This window comes from Grus americana, chromosome 3 (assembly GCF_028858705.1).
Source record: "Grus americana isolate bGruAme1 chromosome 3, bGruAme1.mat, whole genome shotgun sequence".
Lineage (NCBI taxonomy): Eukaryota > Metazoa > Chordata > Aves > Gruiformes > Gruidae > Grus > Grus americana.
In genome coordinates this window covers 28,062,084-28,087,517 of record NC_072854.1, presented here as the reverse complement: position 1 = coordinate 28,087,517, position 25,434 = coordinate 28,062,084, and the positions used below count along the sequence as shown (strand labels likewise).

Sequence of the window (25,434 nt, the reverse complement as noted above, 5' to 3'; positions counted from 1 at the left end):
ATGCTAACGTGTTCAAGGTAACTTCCTTCCTGCTGAAGTTGCGTGCCAAGAATTCACAGGATTGAGAACTGGCGTAAATGTTGCAGCCATTAAAGATAACCGTGAACTTAAAATTTTGAAACCATAACCATTTGCAGCAAATTGACACTCCCTCTCTGCAATACACCAGTCAGTAATGAATAATTAACCTTAGTCTTTAGCAAGTATCCAAACGCTCCAGTAAGACAAAAACAGTATCATTATCTCCACTCCACAGGAAAGGAACAATGGCATGAGTGTCAGAAAATAAGAATGTCAGAAGACAAAAGTACCAATAAGAATTGTATTAATCTTCAATTTTTTTCAGGACATTAAACATTATATGATATTTTACTGTGAAAAATCACAGGCCACTGACTTCAGTTACAGTTGTGAAAAATCAGCTTTTTTTTTTTTTTTTACTCCAATCTGAAGTTAGTTATCTAGAACCTGAGAAGAATGAAAATCACATGGAAATAGCAGCCTGCTGGTGAAAAATGCAGTAACTACAACCCCTTGCTTCATTCACAATGTGCTTTCTAAATTTGAAGCTAAACACAGGACCATAAAACTTCATCTATTTCGAGGGTCTATCAAGAGAGATGCTATACTAGAAAGTCATAACCCTGTGACTGAAAACAGGATCCAAGGTGCTTACGTCTTCATACATGGGCATACATGTATGTAGGGTCAAAGCACAAGTAGGTGTGTAACTGTGGAATAGGGGCCGTGAAACAGAAACTATAGAATCAGGTTGAGATAATTAGTTTGTAACCAAGGTAATAGGTAATGAAGCTAACTGACCATGGCAAGGTACAATGCTGCTATGTTCCATGTACAGTCCCTACCAAACTGAACAATAGGTTTGGAGATATTAATCTTATGAAGTAAGTCATTATGGACAGGTGCATCCACAGCAAGGATACTGTGCATGCCTGCAAGAAGAGGGTCACGCAGCGGACACGGGTGTGAGACCACTGATGACCACCAGAGACCCTTGAGGACCACCGACTCAAATCATTGAGCATGCGTGACGGGGAGGAGAATATGGAAATGGATTCTAAGAAATGATTACCATAGGACTGCCCTTTCTGAGATAAACGATGAATATGTATGTTTTGATCCTACATACCCTGTGTGTTGGTGATCACCTGGCATGCACGTTGGGTGGAGCTATCCCCCGTGCATCCAGCGCTGCAATAAAGAATGCCTGCCTTTTAACACTACATTGGTGTTACGAGGTTTATTCCCGGATTTCGGTGACAGGTGGAATTGGACTTGTTCGCACTATTTTTTTTAAAATAGAAATAATAAATGAATATATTTACATTGTTATTGTTTGTGTTAGCTTGTTTTTATTCTTTCAATTTCCTTTAAGTACAGGAAATTGCAGCTGAAGAGTCTGTATTTTCCTGAATTCAGCTAGTAATTAATAGGCATTCAACTGCAAAATTTATTACTTCTTTTCAAATCCTTTCTTGAAGTCTTTGTAAGGGAATGTATTTTGGATTTCTTTTTTAACAAAAAAACCTATCTGCTCTTAAATCACATCCCAGTTAAGGAGCTAGATTTAGAGGTTTAGGTACTCATGCATACTTTCAAATCCCTTTCCCCTTCCCAAAAAAATCTGCAGATCAGTTGATCTGTCTTCCAGGACTTGAAAGAGACATACTTACCGTAATTCATTGTAGCCAGCATTACTTTTTGCCTCATATCTTGTATAAATAGCCATGTCTCAGAGAACCTAAGCTAATGAAAGACTGTCTACCAAACACTCCAAAATACTTCATAGTACTCTGGAAAGCTGAAATCTCACAATACTAGACGCAAAGTATCACAGTCCAAACAAAACTGATACAAGGTCTGAAACATCTGCTCTAACACATACCGCAGGCCAGGCAGAGATGGTTGAGAGAGGAAGCCTGCTTGATTCTACCTAGGTTGTTTAAGGTAAGGAGCAGGTCACAAATCTCCAAAAATTAGCATACATTTTTCATGCTTTCAAAGAGACAGCACACGTATGTTACACTTTCCTCACTCACAATACTCCCAAAAATCTTGGCAAGGGTTAGGCCAATGACTAATACATCAATAATACTGCTCATTGCTCACAGCGTTTTCTCACTATTTCTGTGAACACAATCTTCTGTCTTCATTCACCTCCAGTTTCTTCTTTTATTCTTAGACTGCAAATTTGCTAAGACAAAATCACCTCACACACAGCTATCCAATTTTTTTTTTTTAATTACCCAACAAAAAAGGCTAATCTTGCCTCTCAGATGGTACTGTTTGTGGTTACTTACCTGCTTGGTGAATTAATTTAGTCACATAGTACCTGTACTTCATAAAGGACATTGGTTTCCTAGTGATTTAGTGGTAAAGTAAGATTTTTCTAGTCCTCATCTATAAAAAGCCTCTTTGTGGCTTGCCTTTCTTCCCCATGCTTCAGGAGACCAACCAACAAAATAAGTAAAATCATAAGCAAAGACAGGACAAAAACCCACCCCACCTTTAAAAGGCATCGCTCTGCCTTTTGCTCAATTATCTAGTTTAACAAGCATCTATCCAAACATGTAGCACAATGTACACATTAACTACATTCTCACATTCACATATTTAGATATTTTTCATTTTTTTAATTACCTTGTCTGCATCAACTTTTCCTCTAATAAATTCTTTCTTCCAAAATTCCAGTGCCTGTTCCAGAGTCAAGCCGATGCCTTTTAAGAACAATCCATATTGCATACGGCCTCCATGACGGAGGTGATGGTTATCACGTAGGGCTTTGTGCAACTGGCGCATGCAAAGAGGGAATGATTTCACAGAAAGCTGTCGAGAGAAAAATTGGTGTTTAAGGCATACCGATCATTAAATTTGTCGGATATATGCTCATTTTGATTATTAATTAGCTCCACTAATGGAGCCAATGGCTGGAAGAAAAGATATGCATGTACAGAGCACCTTGGGACTGATGATAACCCAAGTGTGTCCATAAGCCATCAAATCCAATAATCATCTCAAGAACAAAATCCAAAGGACAGAGTACTACAGGTGGTAGTCTCAGACTATCTTCAGCTACAAAGTAACACAGGTTTAATTGCTGTCAGGAAAAATACATCCACAGTTCCCTTACAATGTTTCTAGCTTCTTCCTTATTTTAGCTTCTGGAATGGTGAGGTGACCTTCTTTTGACTTTTTGGGGGTTGGGAGAGGGGATTTTTTTTTTTTTTTAAACATCTTTGAAAAAGTGCAAGCAGGAGTAAAATCATTGCAACCAATCTGCAGGTTTTTTCCCTGAAGAATACTATTTCTTATAAAGCAAGATCTCAGAGATAAAAAAAAAACCATAACATTCAAGTTTACTTGGGCTTTGCATTTTTATTTTTAATATCTGAGTCTTGCCATGGAATTCACTACCAAAGAAACACTGTCATGGTTAAGATGGACACTGCAAGCACAAATGATTTCTCAAGTTCAGATAAAGGAGTTACAATGTGTTTTTAATTGTCTCTGCACCACTGATGTGGTTTTACAATCCATTTTATTTACTTCCTTGTTTGAAAAACCCTTCTGAAGTCAGAAGCCCAAAGAAGAGCAGTGAAAAGACTAATATTGCAATGCAATAATCATAAACTAAACATCATGGGTTGCAAAATTATTAAATACGAAAATTTTGTGAAACTATGGTTTTAATTATGTTAGGTATTTGTGAAAGTACACAAAATTAAGCAGCAAATTAAGCAACTCATTATAGTTCCAGTCTAAATCCTGATTAGATGAATTTTCAGTAAATTCTGCTCCATTTTAAACTTTATCTCAATTTCATTCAAGTAGTTCTCAGGAGCTACAAAGCAAATATGAATCAAAAAAAGATAAAGGTTTTATATGTTGTCTTTACATAGAGTACTTGAATTTGAAAAGTTACATATCAAAATACAACTCAATAAACAGAGGACTTACAGCATCGATCTGTTCTAGAGAAATTTTTCCAGTGTTCTTTTGCACGCTGTAATCTGGGCCAACGTAAGAATGGCTGAAAAACAAAGCAAACAGTACAGCATCACTTAAAACTGTTCAAAAAATATTTTTAGTTTACAAATTTAGAAAAAAATTATTTTACCAATTAAGGGTTGCAAATATTTTGTTATCAGACAAAACCAAGAAAACAGTATTTGACAATTATGTAAGATTTATAAAACTAACATTAGAGTCAACATGGTAAAGAAACCCTCCGTCCCTGTATCTGAAAGGAGTGGTGAGGGGTCATTCAGAATTCAGATCACAGGATCATGCTGCTGTTGAGGCTGAGACACCTCTGAAGATCATCTAGTCCAACCTCCCACTCAAAACAGAGTTAACTACAGCAGGTTGCTCAGCATCTCATACAGCTGGGTTTTGAGCATCTCCAAGGACAAAGACTCCATAGCCTTCTGACCCAAGCTGTTCCAGTGCTTGATCACCCTCACAGTAAAAAAGTGTTTTCTTATGTTTAAGTGGAATTTCCTATATCTCAGTTTGTGCCCATTGCCCCCAGCCTATCACTGGGTACCACTGAGAAGAGTCTCACTGTCTTCTTTACTCACCCCTTATCAGACACCTATCAGTATGTACTGATAAGACTCACACACACATCCCTCCTGAAATTTATCTCCTCCTGGCTGAACAATCTCAGCTCTCTCAACCTCTCTTCATGTGTACTGGGTAGCCCAGGACCGGACACAACCCTCCAGATGTAGCCTCACCAGTGCTGAGTAAAGAGGAAGGGTCACATCCCTCAAGCAGCAAAGAGTGTTCTTCTTCAGCCTGTAGTGGTACATGGGGTTATTCCTCCCCAGATGCAGGACTTGGTATTCCCTTTTGTTGAACTTCGTAGGGTTCCCATAAACCCATTTCTCCATCCAAAGAGATGGACTGTCCAAGTTCATCTGAAAGGCAACACACTCATCTGGTCTAAACCATTCCTCCCAGTTTTGTACATCATCTGAGACTTGCTGAGTGTGCACTCTGTCCCATCACCTAGGACATTGTCCTGGTTTCAGCTGAGATAGAGTTGGGTTTTTTTTCTAGTAGAGAATAATGTTGATAACACACTGATGTTTTTAGTTCTTTGCTAGGTAGTTGTTGTGTCTACACTAAGTCAAGGACATTCCAGCTTCCCACGCCCTGCCAGGTGCACAAGAAGCTGGGAGAGCACAGCCAGGACAGATGACCCAGACTGGCCAAAGGGATATTCCCTAGTATAGAACACCACACTCCAGATACAACTGGGGAAGCTGGCACAAAGGTTTGAGATAACAACAGATCTGACCAGAGCATGTTAAAAAAAAATTGTTATAAGCATTCATTATATTAGTTTAATCATCACATTGTTGTCACAATGGTCACAATGTTGTTTTATTTGTTCACAGACTCACAGATTGGTAGGGGTTGGAAGGGACCTCTACAGATCATCTAGTCCAACCTCCCTACTAGAGCAGAATCACTTAAAGCAGGTTGCACAGGATGGCGTCCAGGTGGGTTTTGAATATCTCCAGAGAAGGAGACTGCACAACCTCTCTGGGCAGCCTGTGCCAGTGCTCGGTCACCCTCCAAGTGAAGAAGTTTTTCCTCATATTGAGATGGAACTGCCTGTGCTCCAGTCTGTGCCTGTTGCCCCTTGTCCTGTCGCTGGGCACCATAGAGAAGAATCTGGTCTCTTCCTCTAGACATCCACCCTTTAGATATTTATAAGTGTTGATCAGATCCCCTCTCAGTCTTCTCCTCTCCAGACTAAACAGACCCAGCTCTCTCAGCCTTTCCTTGTACGAGAGATGCTCCAGTCCCCTAATCATCCTCGTAGCCCTTCGCTGGACTCTCTCCAGTAGTTCCCTGTCTTTCTTGAACTGGGGAGCCCAGAACTAGACACAGAACTCTAGACGTGGCCTAGCCAGGGCAGAGCAGAGCAGGAGGATAACCTCCCTTGACCTGCTGGCCACACTCTTCTTAATGCACCCCAGGACACCATTGGCCGCCTTGGCCACAAAGGCACATTGCTGGCCCATGGAGAACTTGTTGTCCACCAGGACTCCCAGGCCCTTCCCTGCAGCACTGCTTCCCAGCAGGTCAACCCCTAACCTGTACTGGTGCTTGGAGTTACTCCTCCCTAGGTGCAGGACCCCACACTTGCCCTTGTTGAATTTCATTAGGTTCCTCTCTGCCCAGCTCTCCAGACTGTCCAGGTCTCACTGACTGGCAGAGCAGCCTTCTGGTGTGTCAGCCACTCCTCCCAGCTTAGTATCATCAGCGAATTTGCTAAGGGTACACTCTGTCCCCTTGTCCAGGTCATTGATGAATATGTTGAATAAGACCAGACCCAGTACTGACCCTTGGGGCATACCACTAGCTACAGGCCTCCAACTAGACTCAGCACCACTTATCACAACCCTCTGGGCTCTGCCATTCAGCCAGTTCTCTACCCACCTCACTGACCACTCATTCAACCCACGCTTCCTAAGCTTGCTAACAAGGATGTTATGAGAGACAGTATCAAAAGCCTTGCTAAAGTCAAGGCAGACAACATCTACTGCTCTCCCATCATCCACCCAGTTGGTTCATAGAGCTGTTCTCAGAGTTGTGTCATGTAACACCTTACTTGCTGTATATACTAAATTGTACAGACATAGAAACACATGTTAATTCCTAACAGTAAGTGTCTAGCCAAAATAGCACAGGACTTTGCATGTGCTGCCTCATCTTTCATTCCTACACTAGCAAAAGCTACTTCTGATACCTGAGCCAAGTTCAGGTAACCTTAAACTAGGGCAGAGACACTCATGTAGACATTGTCACCAAAGTAATTTCAAAACAAACACAAGCATCTAATGCCTGGCTTTTAAATATATAGACTTCCTGAATGAGGATATATGCAGGGCTGCAGAATAGGCCAAGAGAAATGGTTACAGCAGAACCCAACCAAACTCAGGAGTTGATAGTACGGCAGGCAATAAAGCAAACAGGGGCTTTGGATACAGCATATTCATCCAAAAATCAGGTTGCAAAGTCTGGGTAAGAAAAAAATTTATTTGTGCAAGAGGGATTTTTCAAGTAACTTACACAGATAATTTCTTAAATCTTCTCAAGGCATATAGAGGCTAACTCCAGAAAAAAAGGGATTTAGCTAAATGGTGATACTAAGTGCTACAGATTATTTTGTGACATTTCAATATTGTAAAGAGTGAAAAATATATAGCTAAGAGTTGGTTTTACTACAGTACAAATAATTTGTTTAATTATACATGCATTCATTCTTTAGTCTTATTTCTGACACGCACTGGAGCACTAGGTAAGCTTACTGTACTTAATAGATTTTTTCATTACCCAACAACGGATAAATAATTAAAAGTATTTGAGCTGTGTATGTCTATTACTACTCATTCTACTAAAGAGGTATCTAAATTTCCTTGTAGAACCAGATCTGTACCACTTTACTTAGGCAAACTACAAACAAAACAAGAATTATAATCCAAAAGTCATAGAATTATAGAATCATTTAGGTTGGAATAGACCTTTAAAATCATCAAGTCCAACCATTAACCTAGTACTACCAAGTCCACCACTAAGTCATGTCCTTAAGTGCCACACCTATGCATCTTTTAAATCCCTCCAGGGATGGTGACTCAACCACTTCCCTGGGCAGCCTGTTCCACTACTTAACAACCCTTTCGGTGCAGAAATTTTTCCTAATATCCAATCTAAACCTGCCCTGGCACAACTGGAGGCCATTTCCTCTTGTCCTATCACTTGTTACTTGGGAGAAGACACCACCCACCCACATGGAGTTACAACCTCCTTTCAAATAGTTACAGAGAGTGATAAGGTCTCCCCTCAGCCTCCTTTTCTCCAGCCTAAACCAGAAGCATAGAACAACAGAAAGCAGCTGTGACTTAGGTGACTTTTTTTTTTTTGTAAACAACCAATTAGGAAATGGTTTGGTAAAACAACCGTTTAGGAAAATGACCAGTCAGTTGTTATATCCCAGGATGAGTGCTGGTTAACTTCCTAAGCTGCTCTACCATAAGCACTTTAGATTATCTGTTTGTACCCCGCAGTATTTATTAGAATCATAGCGATACTGAAAAAAAAATTGCTAAGCTAAAGAAAACTACTTCTTCCTAGCATCTGTAGAAAGGATTGGCCTGGGAAGGGGAGGCCCAAAGAGAAAAGTTCTCCTGTACAGTAAGTGAACAAAATAAGACTTCAGAAGTAACTGCTAGAAAGAGGACATACTCTCTCAATCTTGCTTACCTCTACATCTGGACTTGGTAGAAAACTTTACTGCAAGGACAGAAAATCCAATGTTAGGAGTGGGGAGGGAGGGGAAAAAAGAAGAAAAAATTCTACTTTTCAGACTCTCAAAAGCTCAAATACTCTCCACACAGTAAGCAAATAGTAGAAGTTTTTCATAAACATTTTCTTATTTTTACATTAAAAAGTAGCATATGACCTTTGCAAGGTCAAAAGTTTCTTGATACCTGACACCACTCACCAAAAGCTGAACTCTACAAACTGCTTTCAAAGGCTCTGAAAAAGAGTACGCTTTACCCATCCAGAACATGTGGTAGATTGGAGCTGGGCATAAAGAAGCCAGCACTAGTCACGCAGCCTTTGGCAGCTAAGCTGCTGGATTCCTGTCCCAAGGAGCTCAAGGGACTAGAGCTTTTGAGTTTGCAATTTTAGGTGCCAGGTCTTCCGATTTTCTACAGTAGAGATTCCCAAGGTCCCTTGATTTCATCACAAGAAAACACCACACTGCTTTCTCCACAGACTGCAATTTTCTCTACATTTCTATTAAACACTCTCAACAATCTTGCACCAAAAAAAAGAAAAAAAATTAAGACTATCCTATGTTCTATGAACAATGGTCCTCATTTTTCCATGTCATTAAACGTTGCCAAACAGCTTCCTACTGCTGGTTTGAAAACTGATTACAACACAAACCAACCAGGCTTGTGATCACCCTTGCCGCCTTCTCCTATTTTTTACTTACAGTTTTAGCTCTTGTTTTGGACTCATCCCTTCTTTTATTCCACATAGCTCCTGAGGTTACTTCCTGATCAAGCTTCTTACCCACCCAGAAATACCTATAGTTCTTCATAATTTCTTTTTGTGGTTTACTGGAATGCAAGCAGCTATGTCTTCACTTTTTACTTAAAAACCACTTTTATTTTACCTCCAAATATAAACTCCTGTCTCACTCCATTCAGCCTGACTCAATCACACAAAACCTGTTTTTCTAAAATCCAAAAATCTTAGTTACTGAAAGTTTTCTAAACATATCTTGCAACTAAAGATCAATACATACATTTGCACCACTGTTGACCAAGAAGAAACCTCCACTACATCCATGTTACCAAGAATGGGATCTAGTTCTTTCAAATAATCAGCTGTAGGACCACTCTGATAAATACTGTATCATTCACAGATCTGTTAGTATATCATGAGATTTAGTAAGCATAGGAAGGGCACTTTGTAGATGTTGAGGATAGTAAATGACACCAGTCTATGAAGGTGTGCATTCCTCTTTACCTGCTTGTGAAATGAGCATAAGTGAGAAGGAGGGTGAATGTCTGCATGAATATTGTGCTATCCGTTAAAAAAAAATCCAGTCTTGAAAAACACTTCCTTTCTGTATCAACCTTGTGAACTGAACTATCATTTGAAGACAGAATTAACAGAATCATATAAATGTTGGTTGTAAAGGATGTTAGAAGACCAGCAAGTCCCACGCCCCACTTTGATTGGGACTACTGCCAACGCTAGTCAGGTGAGCCATGGCTTTTTCTAGCTGAATCCTAAAAATCTCCACAAACCATGATTCCACATCTCTGGGCAATGTGCTGCACTATCGTTCTAGCACAGACATTTTTCCTAACATCCGATCTAAACCTCCAAAGCTGCTACATGTGACCACTGTCATTTGTTATATCCTCTGGCACCATTAAGAATTCCAATACTGTGATGTTTCTCCTTCAAACAATCGTAGGCCGCTATTTGATCATCCCTAAGCCTCCTCTTCATCAGACTAAACAAAGTCAACTCAGCTTCTCCTTATAATTCATATACAGGTACAGTCCTATAGTAGTTTGATGGGATTACATATGACAGTTTTTGTCTATCTTTGAAGTTATTCCTGCTGAAGATTTTAAACAGTGTTTACAACTGTTTTAAACAGTGTAACAGAGCGTTACAACCCTGTAATTTCATCACAAAACCCATATAAACTCCTTTGAAAGTAGGAGTTGCAGAAGGGTTCTTCTCATGCATTTAGACATAAAGTTTCCATTTCTATTAAATTGCTAAAGTTTTAGCAATTTCAATCTCCTTGTAGCTTACTGTGAGCATGCAAAATCCCTAAGCATGTTCTTGCATCAAACATTTTAACACTTTAACTAAAAACGTTCTCTTTTTTGGTCTAGTACAATTAATATTAGCAAGCAGAATAGGACAGAAAGAGGACCTAAGTCACAGATAAAATACATATTTAGTCCAGAACAGTCCAATTACAAAATACATGTTATGGTCATTTAAAAAAATGGGTAAGGATTAAAAAAATCTCTGCAGACATAATCCACAGTAAAATGACCCTTTGTGAGGACTAGCTAATTTAAAAGTCACAAGCAGATATGAATAGCTGCCAAAAAATGTGTGGGGCATTAACAACCAAACAATGCTCTGTAACCTTCAATTGTATGCTCTTTCACACACTTCTACCTAAGCTTTTGCTCCCCTGATAAAGCTCTATTGACATATGCCAAAAATAAAATACTGCTGTAAGAATTACACAATGAAGGTACAGGAAAGCCTGCAACTAGCTAATACTCTCCTTTCTTACGAGCAAGATGAAGCAAAAATGAATCACAGATTCACAGAAATAAGTAAGAGAGAAGACCTATTTGGTCATCTGTCTGTTCACTGCCAGAGCTTGTTTTTCAAGTTGCAAGGTGTGATGTATTTTGTCCGTTTTAAAGGAACTTCCAAAAATGCAACTCGGAAGCATTTGTGTAGTTTTTCCAACTGGTGACAAAATGTACTGGGAACAGCCCCTCCATTTTCACAAAAGCAAAATGGAAGTAACTCATTAGTTGTTCAACATACATACTCAAGATAACATAAGAATGTGCAAAAATTACCTTTTGCATAAATGTAGGATATAGTATCCCTGTTAAAGGAGCTGATGTTAAACTAACTTTTTTGCAACCTTTCCTTTTCCCCTATTTTTTAAAAAACCACAGAGAAGACTGTGATTGCTGTGATACTGAAGGCTGTTCCACTTACATAGATGCATAGCATATATGAAAAGAAATTTCAAATTTCTCAGCAATTACTCCTAGAGAGCACGATTTATAAAAAGCTAGCCTAATTGCTCTTTAGCTTCAAATGGAGAAAGGTATGCCACTGAGGCATATTTTTTTAAATCCCAGTAAGATGTATGGTAATAAAAACATAGAAGGTTATTGGCATTCAGAAGTATCCCCATAGCAGCTACATAACAGTTACACTGCAATATTCTTTTCATTCATTGCTCTTGAACAAAAGTTCAATCATATATAAAGAAGCAGAAATATAATGAAAGCTATTTTTCCTATTCTGATTTACACTAAAAGCAACAAAATATAAAACTGTTCCTAAACAATTATGAGATTTTTTTTTTTTGTTAAATCAAAATAAAATGTCAGGTTTTGGGTACAGATATGTCAAGCAGTAGAGCACCACAGGAAATAAAGATCATGCTAACTCTGCATCCTAATTCTGGTGCAGTGCTGTCATGATGGCGCCTCACTGCTTCCATTTCTAATTCATCCCACATAATTTCAGTGATCTTAATGCAAAGCTGTATGTGTTCAAAAACAAAGCTTTCATTACTGACATTCAATATTTAAGTAAATTTCTACCCTTGGAGATATTAAAAATTCAACTGAATAAATACCTGAGCAATCCAATCTAACCGGATCTGCATTGAGCAGGGGCTAGATTAAATGATCACCAGAGGTTCACTCCAAGCTAAACTATTCAATGATTCTGAACCAATGCATCTCCTTCTAATTGTACAGTCTTTGTTCTCCTGCATACTACTGTAGTAAGATAACTCTCTCAAACAATATCAAGCACTAAAAAGCAATCGTGTGTGTACGGAAGACACCAGATCTATGCTTAACCTGAAGAACATCAGAAAAGTATTTTTTCTTACTCTTCATCCCCAAACACATTCAAAGAAAGTAGCGAGCTTCTATATACTGTATACCACTAAGAGAGGCAGGCTGTATCAACTGTGTTGTAGAGCACTCTTAATGGTTCATGTTTTCAGCACTCTCCTTAGGTCCATTAAAAGAAGAAAATAGGACTCCATTCATCAATGACAGTGATGGAGAAATCTTCCAAAAAGATCATAAAGCATAAAATATTTGCAACAAGGAAGGCCTATACTCTGAGCAGTGTAATTTGCAATCTGTTTTGTTCATAAAAAAAACTTAACAACTTTGCACTTACTATAAAAAAAGTTTTTACAAAAGCTACAAATATTTTTTTGTTACTTAGAAGCAACACCAGCTCGCTAAATTATGTTTCATGTGAATTATGAAGCATTTGTTGGAAGACATACTTTCAGGGCTTTTTTTCCAGTCAAAGCAAATTGCATAGATGAGGTGTCTGGGAAAAAAAAAAAAAAAAAACAACCCTGTAGCTAAACCGTTCTACTAGTATAATTATTTTAATCTGTATGAAAGAATACATTCATGCTTTCAGTTTATGCTACCTGAGATGACTAAGCAGAGGTTGTAGTCTCTCATCAGACTGTATGGAAGGCAGTGATCGTGCTGTCAGCTAGAAGAAAACAGAGGTTCAATTAATACAATATTAGCTTCAAAGCTTTGATAGTACAAAGTAGGAATGATGTAAGAAATCACCCGGCATTGCTACAACTTTACTCAACACTGGATAAGATATACTTTCTCCTATTAAAAATAACTAAGCACAACCTTCCAGAATCTGAAGTTAGCAGAAATCTTTACAAGTTAACCAAGTTAAACAGTGAAAAATAATTTTGCTAAAATTACAATGTTATTTGAATTAAATAGCAAAACATTGTTGAAAGTAGTATACTTTTTCCAAACATATTTGAACTATAAGTTGTATTCTACCTAGACAGCCTTCTAGCAACCACATAATGTAAATACAGTCCATTAGGCCATATTATATACAATTTACATTTGTATAGAAAAATTTACATATTTAGCACTATATGACTTTAGGTACACATGCCTCTGTGTATACTTTTTTTAAATGGGCGTAACCTGTATTTTGTAATTTTACTGTTCTAAACTAAATACATACTTCTTTCTTGTAGCTGTTTCCTACGACTAGTTAAAACATGAAACTTTTTCTGAAAAAAATAAAGCTAGTAGTCAATACATCAACAAGTATATGTCACACTACCACAGAATACTAGTTAATTGGTGTATTAACTAAAATAATTGGGAAAATATATGTATTAAATTTGCTTAATATCAGTATACAGGTGTCTACCTTCACCTATAAAAGTTACAAGCACAGCAGTTCTGATACTGCTGACATACATCTAATATAAAATATTTGATATAACATACATTTCATGATTCTATTGCTGCCAAGTTAGGCTGTATTTTGAAAACTACCTTCATACAAATTTAAAATTTCAACATATTTCACATTGTATAAATCACCATCAAGTTTGTAAGTATTTTGCAGGTAACTTGAAATAGCATGCATCCAGTTATACATATTCTTTAAAAATCTCATTAAAAAAACAACAACAAAACCCTTTTAGCACCAACAGTGTAGCTTCACTTTGCTGGCTCCAACACACAAGTAAACACAAGCACTGAAGTAGGACTAACTAGCACACTGCAACTTCTATTTATAACCCATAAATAAATATACCCCAGAACAAGTTGCGATCAGTGTTTGGGTACAGGGGGTTTATTTGTAACTGTAAGAAACTCCATGCCAAACTCCACTGGCTCATAGGTGGATTGTATAAATATGGAGGAGGTGTTTAGTATTTTCAGAAAGATCACCCATTCATCACATCCATTTCATAACCTTTGCTGCTAGGCAGAAGTCAGACTGGGGCCAAATTTTAAACTCGCGCCTCAAGCTAGCAATACCAACCACCAGCTAAATGACAGGAGGTTCAAAACAGCTAGTCTGTTAAGTGAAAGTTGAAGGTACTGAACACAAGGACAGGAGGGAAGGAGGAACGGGGCATTTCAGCTTTTAAGCGAGCCCTGGCCTGCAGCAATCACAGCTTCAAAACACAGCTCTTCTCAGTCCCAGGTAAGCCAAGTGTACTCAGCCGATTTGACTGCTGCAGTACAGGTAAGTCAGGCAGACTCAGCAATCCATTCATCCTTCTTTAAAAAAAGATGGGTATCTTGGCAATTAAAGCATTATCCACATTCTCCTTATTTTATGGAGATAGATTGAGATGTAAAAAATTCATTAAGCTCTGTATTTATTCAGAAGTTTCTTTTGATAAAAACTAATTTTCTTACCAATGAGTATTAAAGGCCAATACTTGTATTGTTCTATATTCGCGACCTCTATAAAGTAACCCTCTAATTTTGTTTTAAACACAATCAGAAAACCAGAAATTATTTCTGAAGACAACTTGGAAGCCCTCTAAATACCAGCCAAGTTATTCCACTTGGCTAAAATCAGAACAGAGCCTGAATTACCTGAAATACCATCTGCTTCCCTTTCTATTAATAACTTAACTGATATAGAAAACACTATTTGTGTGCATGCTCACATACAAACATATATTTTTAAAGGACAAGCATATAGTATTTTTTTCTATACAATACTTTAAATATTACATTTAACCAGAAAAAAATTCTCATTAAAAACAATGCATTTTATGACAAAATGATGTTTATGAATGTCAAACTGGACAGCGGTGTACGAAGTAAAAAACAGTAAAATTCAAAACCTGCAGAAGTATTTATATTATTGTCAAAGTTATATACACAATAAAATACATTGTTATGTAAACATTATCAATGAACAGAAATACTGTTTTAAAACTAATTTGGGACACTTGTAGGAATTGAGGTAGAACCAAGAACTAGTGATCTCCGTGTTTAACTGAGTTTTTTCTTGATGTTGCAATGAAAGAATATGGAAGAAGTGGCTGTTTTGGGAACCACCATTAAAGGGGAAAAACCCCAACATAATCCCTTGAAATCACAGGAGAATCCACATCACCAATGCTGCTCTTAATTTTTCTTCTTACTGTCTTAGTGTTTCACCAACAATTATGGAACCTGCAAATTTTAGGAGCAAAATGAATCCCCATTTTCCTCCATTACATTGATTGGAAGGACAGGATAAAGTTCTCTACAGAATATGCTCTTGTGAAAATAAGATCATACATCTTTCAACTCTCAGTCTGTTATGTTAGTTCAAATGCTTGTTTTCAGAAAGATGTGGGATCCTCGTGCCACTCTTCTATCTAAAACTAAGGAGACCTCAACACAGTTGACGAGAGCCCATCAAAATATTTGAACAATTTTAATTGAAAGATCACATTTTCCTTTAACTTACCTGGATTATAAAAATAAAAGGTAAATTTTTGATGTATAAATTCTTTCCTCTTAACTGTATTTCAAGTGAGCCACTCTGTAAATAAAATTTGCTTTTACAAATGTGGAAGTAAATTAACGCTAGACAACAACTTTGGTCCAATTTCATGCCAGCTTCAGTACCAGAGTCACCAGCTGTCTTTGCTACAATTCAGATTGCCAACAGTAAGAAAAAACCCCACAAAACAAAACCCAAAACACAACAACAAAAAACCAAAACAAACACCAAAACACAAAAGCATGACCATTGGAGGGAAAAACCAAATCAGAATCTTCACACATTTGAAGTAACCACTATTTCCAAAAGCAAATTTTCTAAAGTTTTGACAAAATTCAGTAACACTTTTATGCAATCTTGTAGAAGAACAAGAAGCTGAATTTGTCTTTTCTACTGAGCTCTACGCAACACATTTCTAGTGTGCACTATGCTGCATTTGTGGCAAATAAACAGGACATTTTCATACAGCATGAAGAAGGTAATGATTTGAGAATACAGAAACCATGTGATGGTTGGAAAACTACATGAATATTAGAATTATTTAAGATTTGGCAGTGGTACTTCAAGTAATAATGAAGGCAAAAGGATGACAACTTATAGGTTGATGTCTAAGAATTGGTCCGTTTTTCTTCCCCTCCACTTTTGAAACATGAGACCAGCACATGAAATTGCAAGGTATAGAAGATTTACTATAAACCTTAGAAGAAAGTTAACTGGACACAAAGCCTGAAATTAAGTAGCAGCTCCACATGGTATCAGGAAGGCAATGACATTTTTACACATGGCAATTAAGAACAAGATTTTCATGGCTCAATTAACTTGTCTCAAGTTTTTAGGAGTGCCTGAATTTCTTGATTTTGAGGTTACCATGTGAGAGTTATTTGCTAAGTGGTTTTCTGTGCAAAAAAGATAAGAAAATTTTTATTTTCACAGAGTTTACTTTCTAAATGAGATGCCCTAATTAGCTGTATTGCACAAGGAAATTTTAATATGCTGCCAGACCATTTGATGAATACATCAAAAAACCCCACCCATCACATTAAGTTGGATGTCATTGAGAAAAATGGCATGGAAGGCTTAGGAGGAAAGCACAGGAAGAAGAGTTTTGTGGCAAAGGTTACTTTTTAGCTGAGGCAGGCTACTGAATTACTCCTGAGTCTTTCTACAATTTACCAGAAAAAGAAAGTTCCTTTAGCAGGGTGCATTAGAGAACCTAAAATGTAAATTATTACGAAGAGTTATTTCCTTATCGACTGCTAAGCAGTCCTAGAACAACAAGGAGTGTCTGATGGCATGCTGTCCACATGCACATCCACAGCCTGTGATCTGCCTCTACACAATTTGCCAAGCCCCCCTTTTTTTAATTCTCCAGGAACTACCTGTGCTGGCTATTCATGCTATTTCTTTCATGCGTTAACAAACACCGTACAAGCAGGCTTAGCATCCTTTTGCCTCCTCAGTTCTTTTAAAACCCAGACAAGCAGGATTACATCATACAGGACTTGTATTTATTAGGAAGAGTGACTGCACTGCAACTATGTCTAGGGACAGAGTATCTCAAAGAATGCTCAGTCTCTGGAAAGTTACCTTGCTTTTTCCCCCCAAGAAATTCTTCCTTCACAACTCCAAGCTTTATAACAAAATTTACTTGAAGGAAGCTTGCAGAGACTTTGAACGGAGGACTACTCTATCAAGTGCTAAATGCACCTCTGAAATACATAGCACTTTTAAAGGTGAGCCCACAGTTGCCAGCAGCCACTCTGCAGTTCTTGACAACACATGCACTTCTCTAGAGCAGCTGCCTAAACTTTTATCTCCACTGGCAGTTCCAGAACAAACATCACCCCCATACGTGCTCCACTGCTCACTGTAACAAGGTCTGAATTACAACCAGGCGTAGGTTTGGGAGCCTTCTGCATCACAGATGAAAAGATGTTCCTAGAATGTTTTTCTCTGTGTACTTCTGCTATGATAGTTACACCACTAACAATGGGTGTGAAGGAATGGCTCTAATCCAAATGCAAAGATGAAATAAGGTTAAAGTAGGGATTGGTCAGGGCAGCCATAAAAGCAAAGGAAAGGCTTTAACAAAACCATCCAAAACTAACAACCAGAAAAAAAACAGTTACCTTTGCCATCTGCCAAAGTCTACCATCACCTGTGACCATAAAACATCATGCTCAGCAATAAAACTGAGGGGCAAGTTTTCTGAAGTAGCCATTGCTCAGGGCCTGGCTGGGCACTGGTCTGCTGGTGGTGAACATCACTTGTGGGTTTTTTCCTTTCCCCCTCCCCCACCTTCGTCTTTACCTCAGTCCATGAGTTTTCTCATTTTTACCCTTCCTGAATCTCTCCCCCATCCCTCAGGGAAAGATGGGGGGTGGGGGGCTGGCTTTCCTGCCAGCCAGGATCAATCCACCACATACATATATAAACTCATTTCACACTAATAAGAAACTGATAAATTTCATCTTAAGCATAGATTTCACAGTATTTTGAAAGCTTGGTTGTCTATCTTAGAGGAATCCAAAAAGAGCTACTACTGGTTTGTACAAAATCTACTGAAGGTGGTTCTACACCACCTACTTTTACCTTTATACACTCAACAGCAAGTCTTTCCTATCAACAGAGGTAAATTAAAAAATAAATGAAAAATTATATTCCAGACTTGGGAAAACAAAACAAAAAATAAAAAGAGACTACATGTGTTTAACTAGAAACTACAATACAAAAAGTCAAAATCCACTAAAAATGAAGTCTTTTATATCCCTTTTTTAAAAAAAAAAGTTGATCCCATCTAGACAGAAAAAAATTGAACTTCAAACCCTACTCTTGTTTCCCCAGTAATCTAGAGACCTGACCTAAAGAAGCCACCTCCAAAAGTAACAAATATAGTCACCATATCCATTAGAAATGGAACTAACAAATTATACTATTTTTTAATTATCAAATTTAATATACTAATTTAGAGCACATTTTTGATACTCTCCCAAAAAGGTCAAAGAAAAAAGCAGGAAGACTTTGTGCTTACAATATGCAGTATGACACATTAGCTCACTTTCCCCTACGATTTTCCTGTACAACCATTTTAACACTTCACTACTCCATTACTGGGCTCCAACTTTCAAGTTGGACAGTTCATATCCAGGTTAGTTGCTTTTCCATTTTAATTGCTCTAATTAAACAAATTGGAAACAAAACTAGTTTTAAATGCTACTGGGGAAAACATTGACAAGATAATCATATGGTCTTTAATATTAACCAAAAATGTTTTATAGCATTAGTATAACAGTTTCTAAGCCTTGGTGAAAATCAAAGGTCTGTAAGACCTGTTCTCCACCCACAGAAATTTAAAAACAAACAAACAAAAAAAAAAAATAGACTTGAAGCTATTATACTATTAACAGTATCAAGAAATAACAGCACACTGAGACAAAGCTCAGAGATGAAAAGAAAAGCAGACGAGTATGGAAAGTGTTTACCTTATAAAATTTTATTGTCCAATTCCAAATCTTTCCACCTTTGTAACAGCAGTAACAAAACCAATAGATTAATCTATGTCAAAACATCTATAACAAGTGTATTGTATGCTGATTTTAAGAATTTAGAAATAACACTCCTATATTCCATGCTCTAACTCTTCAACTAAATGTCATTAATGCATTAGTGAAAAACCACCTAGAACAAATTTCTTTCACAGCGATTTTGATGCAGCATAGAATAACTACAGTTGTTAGGCTTTTGTTAGATTTCAAATAGATAACTAGGAAGCAAATTTTAGCAAGTAATAGAACCACAGAAATTAGAAATAAGAGTATTAGAAGGGAAACAAAACCCTACATGTTTTGAATTTTACACTACAGGTTACAGACAACAGTTTTACAAGGATTAAATCTACACTGTGAAGGCTTTTGCGTCTTCCCATTATATGTATTGATGAACAGAAAAATGAAGGATTAGGTAACTAAATGGTTAAGTATAGAGAGAAAATTTATATTTAGAAAGCAAAGAAACAAATCATGGATTAGTGTATTCTTTTACTGTATTTTATACTCTTTAGTCTGTTCTCCCACCAACCACTATTTGTTCTCATGATGCGCTTCAATGCCTTTAGTGCTACAGGCAACTCCTTCCTCCATTTCTGCTTTCCAGTTGTTACAATAAGGAGAGAGCATAAAGAAAACCAAAATGAGTTTGGACATCAGAACTTCAATTTCAGCCTTCCAAGTGAAAGCTTTAGATGGTTCTTTATTGCTTTAATGCAATTTAACAAATATTTTTATGAAGAGAGGAAAGAAACATTGTCTGTGTAACGTCAACAATTCAACATATTCAGAGTGAACACATCACTAAAATGCTTCCTTAATAATGCTGTATGGATTTTAAACAAAAAACCAACAACTTTGGTCAGACATTAAATTATTACAGTTAGGACTTTAAACTTTTAAACAGAGAATCTAGTTCAGTCTCTCATTGCTGCCTAAGGAATAAGTTGTAACTTACCTGTTTTCTCTTTCATTTGTTTTGTAATATGCCACTTCACAGAATGTGCCCTTCTTGTTAAATTGTCTTAATTGTGATCTTTGCTTTTTGTTAGTTCATCTTAAAAAAGTTTCCTATTCACTGTTGCCCTGAAACATTTAGTTAGATAATTCTTTCCTGTCTGCTCTGACAAGGACACAATACATATGTGATGGTTCAGAAAAGCCTTAGTTATTAGCCCGAAGGGTTACAGTGGCCCGGTGTGTTGTCTAAAAGGAAAACAAAGGCATGAAAGTTTAGATTGTTTGCTAGAACTGGTTTTGGTTAGTATGAACTGTAGCATTACAAACTTATTGTCAAAGTTATACAAGAGAGGGTTTTTTTGACCGAGGTTGGAGCAGACAGGGAAAAAGATACTAAACTTGTGGGTTATTTCTAAACAGCCTGTAAAAGATATTTTAAAAAATAAAAAAAACCCAAACAACTATTATCTGGCAGGCTTAAACATACCAGTAACTTACAACTCTACTGGATTTTCGCCAAGAGATCTGCAAAACAAAATAAATAAAGTGGAAAACTTGATGCTAATATAAACTTAACAACTTTGTTTGTGTAGGCAATAGCAATTATACCACAGCTGAATCAGTGTTACATCCTCCTGGAAGTTTTAATGAAACAGCGACTTTTCACAGGAATGTTTCTGTGATCAGTCAGAAACAAACTTAGCTTAATTTGAGCTACAGCAGGATCTGACCTGGTGACCAGTAAGACAAAGAAACAGGAAACTCCTTTCACCTGTGGTACACACACAAACCACAGCTTTTCCTGAAGTTCCTCAGACCTGCTGTTCAACATCCTGATATGAACAATTCATCTCCATCAAAGGCTAAATAACAAGCCTATTTTCCAGGAATTTAAAATCTTTTTATCTAGCAAACAAACTGTGGCAGCAAACAGAGGTGATATCAAACTGCATTGCTCCTCAAACCATTCAATTCTTAGATAATGATTAAAAATCATTATGCTGCGCGTCTATTAGAAACAGAAAGTCTTCCTTCTTATACCTCTGACTATGGTTTATTTGCGTCACCTAGCTGAGTACCGGCCTGCACAGTAGTGAAGTGCAACAGGGAGATAAGGTAAAAGATAAGTGGCAACAAAGATATGAGTAACATGTAACATTGTAGTAGTACCTGCAGCAATAACACATACAAAGTAACTGTATTCCATTAGAAATTATCTTTTGTGGAATGAAATAAAATTATGTTTTAGTCTGGTAATCCAACACTACTTTACCTATTCACATCTTTCTCTTGAATTTTTTAAAGAGAGACTACATTTAGAGATACCTATTTAACATTACTAGGCACTACACTTGTTCCAACTTACTCCTTAATACTAGACAAGCTTTATTCAAAGACATGTTTGGTCAGCAATGTTTTGTTTTCCAGATGTAACCACTCTTAGAGAGTATTGGCTCTTATACAACCAAAACCAGACCTGCATATTTTTTTATTGACAGCACAGAAGCCACGACATATCTGAGAGTTCAAAATACAGATTCCAGCTTTCCCTCCCTCACCAGGGATATCCAAAAAATGAGAGAGGGCAGTAAGATGTTTTCTGTGAAAGTTTTTTTTACCTTAATTCAGGATTTTTCTCCTCATCCCTAGTCTATCTAGATTAGCTATCCTTCTGGAGTCTCTGCATGATCACAAGGAAAAACAATCTCCAGGAGATGCTACAAAAGCATTTGGGAGGCTTTCCTCCCCTCGCCGCATTTTAAGGTACAAAACAGGCTGAAAATAATGCTGTAGAAACATCTTAGTTCTACTTAAGGACTGTGTCATAACATTCACTGTATTATTAAAGATACACTACACACATGAAAGTACTCTTTACATATTTATAGTATTTAGGATCAACATGAACCACGCGCATACCCAGCATGATTACAGTAAATAACAGGTCTTTAAGTCTTGGCTCCTCTTATACTGAGTCCAACTACAAATGTTTCTCAATGCATACAATCAAGACCATGTTCTTATTTAAACAGGGAGATGCTACTATATGACATCTTATTTCAAACATAAATTACTCAGGTAAAATCTTTTTCCCACTGCAATCCGATTGTCTTTGATGACGAACACGAGTTTTGATGTACCTTTTATTCCAGAATACAGCCTAAATGGGGGAAGTAATAGTCACAAAAGGTTTGTTAATACATTTCTCTCTGATTAGAAGCATTGTTGATGAATAGGAATTCTAAAACTTTAAAACAACTTCATTTTCACCAAAACCTGAATTTTAGCTAGCAATTCCCTAAAAAGTAGTTTTAAAGGATATGAACTCTCCAGTAAGGTAGCCTATTTTTCTATCTTGCATTGTAATACACCAGGCACCAAAACACTTGCCTTAAATTAAATTTAAAATATAATATCTAGAAAAGTTTTGTACTTCTGAGAAAATCTTAATATTGCTTTCTTTTGCCCTTTTTTTTTTTTTAAATGTTTCAGAACTATAACCTTACATGGTCTTTCAAACTGTACAATTTTGCAGCCACCACTAAGAAGTCATGAGACGCAGATATTGCCAGAACCCAAGAATTCAATTTAATTACATTTCAGAGAAACACCTTCAACATCTGACTAAGTTGCAGGCTGCCTCATACCAATAAAAACTGATTGATTTTGAAACATCAGCTGTCTTGCTAATGTTGTAACAAAATGTCACAATGCAGATGCTATGCAGCTGGGGATACTGAAGAGAAGAGTGTTTGCATGCTGGTATGCTGCTGTACCTAGACAGTTGACATTTTAGCACTGATCAATTGTCTTTTGAAAAAAAAGTTGGAGTTTAACCTTTCACAGCATTTTACAAATCTCAAGTGTTGTGCAAAATTAATAAGTAATTTTTGCCAAGGCTTTTTCAGCTATTAAAAGTTATTTCAGCAGCACTTACACTGAAATATGCTCAATAAAAACTAAAGCAAACAATTAATATCACATGTATTCCACATGAATTGTTCACACCCTATCTGTATGACAGGAGATAACATTTTTCAAAACTAACAAAACCATTTAAGCGAACATATTTTCAACATTGCAAAAAGAAATTGGTAATAGGCCAATATAAATTTTAATGCATAAAGCATTTAGACTATTTTCATATAGCACCACCAAAGGTATGGAAGGAAATAAATAATACAGATTGGCATTACTGGGCTCTTGGTACAAATGTAACAACTCAGTGACATTTTCACAGGACAGGAAAAAGTTTCCCTCATGAATCTCTAGTGATTGACATAGGTATCAATATAAGGCTGAAATTGTTTTTGTGGGTTTGTTTATTGGTTTTGGTTGGGGTTTTTTAATTAAATAAAACTCCCCACCAATCTCTTCTCTCACACACACAACCTTCACAATAACACAAACCAGCCCAAAGAAAATCATGGTGAATGCAAAGTGGCCTTCTGTGTTTTAAGGAAAGCAAATCAAAGGCAACAGCTAACTTATTTCTAAAAAAATGGAATTCAACCTATATTCTTAGCACTGTAATTTTTTTTTTTTTTGACTCTTAAGTGGAGGGCACAAATTATTATCAATGTTGCTTAAATGTTATATCTAACAATTTAAAAGCTATATAAAAATTGTATTCTAAAACATATATTCTAAATTATAAATATTACATATATCACTAATGTCTTTTTATATTTAGTCAGTTAATTCAAGCTGCCAAAGGACAAATCTTCCATGGCAGAAGAAACAAATTAATAGTTGTGAAGAACTTCGTTGCTAGCATGCCCTGGATATTTACCTAATACTTTAAGAACTTTGAAGAAACCAAATTTCACTACTTTCAGCTCAGCATTTGTCAAATGCATTCAGAATAATAATTAATGTTTTCCTGAGGCATTTGCTTCTGAAAATAATTGATTTCTTTTTTCCATTTGGAAATGTCTAGGTTTCATATTCACATTGAGATATAAATAACATCTGGGTTGAAGATTAATATTTAATCTTTAAAGCAAAAATTTTCAATAATTAAACCTTGTTTAATTGGTAAGTGAACTGTTGCTGGTTTTTGCATCATTATTATTTGTGCATATACTCATTTCACTTGCATGTTAGGGTGAAAGTATGTAAATTAACTCATCTCTTGTAGTTTTGCATTCTAACACAAAGCTGAAGTTGACAGTTACCAAGATGCTCATTAGATATTTTTCTCCCAAAACAGATTATTAATTCCATCTTTCTTACAATAGTGCATAGTGTCTTTCAGGCTTTAATTATATGTAGATTGAAGTAGCCACTTAGAAAGCTACCTTGTCAGCAAAACCCAAATCTTCTGTTAAATAATACTGCTTCCCATAATTGTAAAGGTTCTTCCGTGATTTTATCAACTGTTTCACCACTGACTTGCCCTTTACTGGTAGCTTTCTCAACTTTTAATTTAGTCCTCAGTCTTTTTTGTATCTAGTTCCAGATACCTAGTAATTTTAAAACTAAGTAGTTTGTGTACTGGAACACTTGTCTTCAGAGAAAGCCTAGAAAATGAAATAATTTATTTCTCTACCAACTTCTGATACATGCACATATTTCTTCATCTCTTCAATACTGGTTACTGTTCTTTGCATACAGATCTTTTGTTTCTTTTTATGGCATTATTTATGAACAGAAGCTTCTATGTTTTGCTGTCATTCTCCCAGGTTCACAGACTAAATATTGATTCCAGTATTCCAAGGTAACCTGGAATCTGTTCTTCAGATTGTTGCTTTAATTAACTTGCATCAACAGAGAGTTATTGGAGGGGGAGAAGGTCACTCAGAAAACATTAAAATCTTGGGGAAATCACTGCTATGATTTTGAAGGTTTCCCCCCCGCCCCTTTCCCTTCATTCATGAGAAGAAAATTAAGAAAACCAACAACTCTGCATCATTTGGTAGAAGTTACTAGCCAACATCACACAAGAAGCGATCAGCTAGAAAGCACAAAAGATTCATTATTACTTCATTAAGTACACTCAAAATCACTGTCAGAAACCATGGTAGGTTTTTTCTATCACAAACATCATCAGTCTAGCACTAATTATGTGTTCCAAAACTGCTCTAAGAACAACCATAACCACGCTAACAAAACTTATCCAATACTGAAGACAGTATGCAGTCAAAAAGAGAAGTAACAAGCATCTATATATACCCATCCAATCCACTCATAACATCTCATTTTCCATAATCATCATTACTACTATGGGGATTCATCTATTGTCCTACAATGTAGA

General features: G+C 36.7%; 1 protein-coding gene across 1 annotated transcript in view; it reads right to left on the bottom strand.

Annotated features, from left to right (window-relative positions):
* PRIM2 (DNA primase subunit 2) overlaps window positions 1-25,434 on the bottom strand; it is a 121,135-nt gene that overhangs the window by 38,509 nt on the left and 57,192 nt on the right. The window contains exons 8-10 of the mRNA XM_054822955.1: window positions 12,809-12,876; window positions 3,979-4,051; window positions 2,662-2,847 (exon numbers count right to left, since the gene is read on the bottom strand). Of these exons, the coding sequence (XP_054678930.1) occupies window positions 2,662-2,847; window positions 3,979-4,051; window positions 12,809-12,876 (327 nt within the window). The remainder of the gene's footprint in view (window positions 1-2,661; window positions 2,848-3,978; window positions 4,052-12,808; window positions 12,877-25,434) is intronic.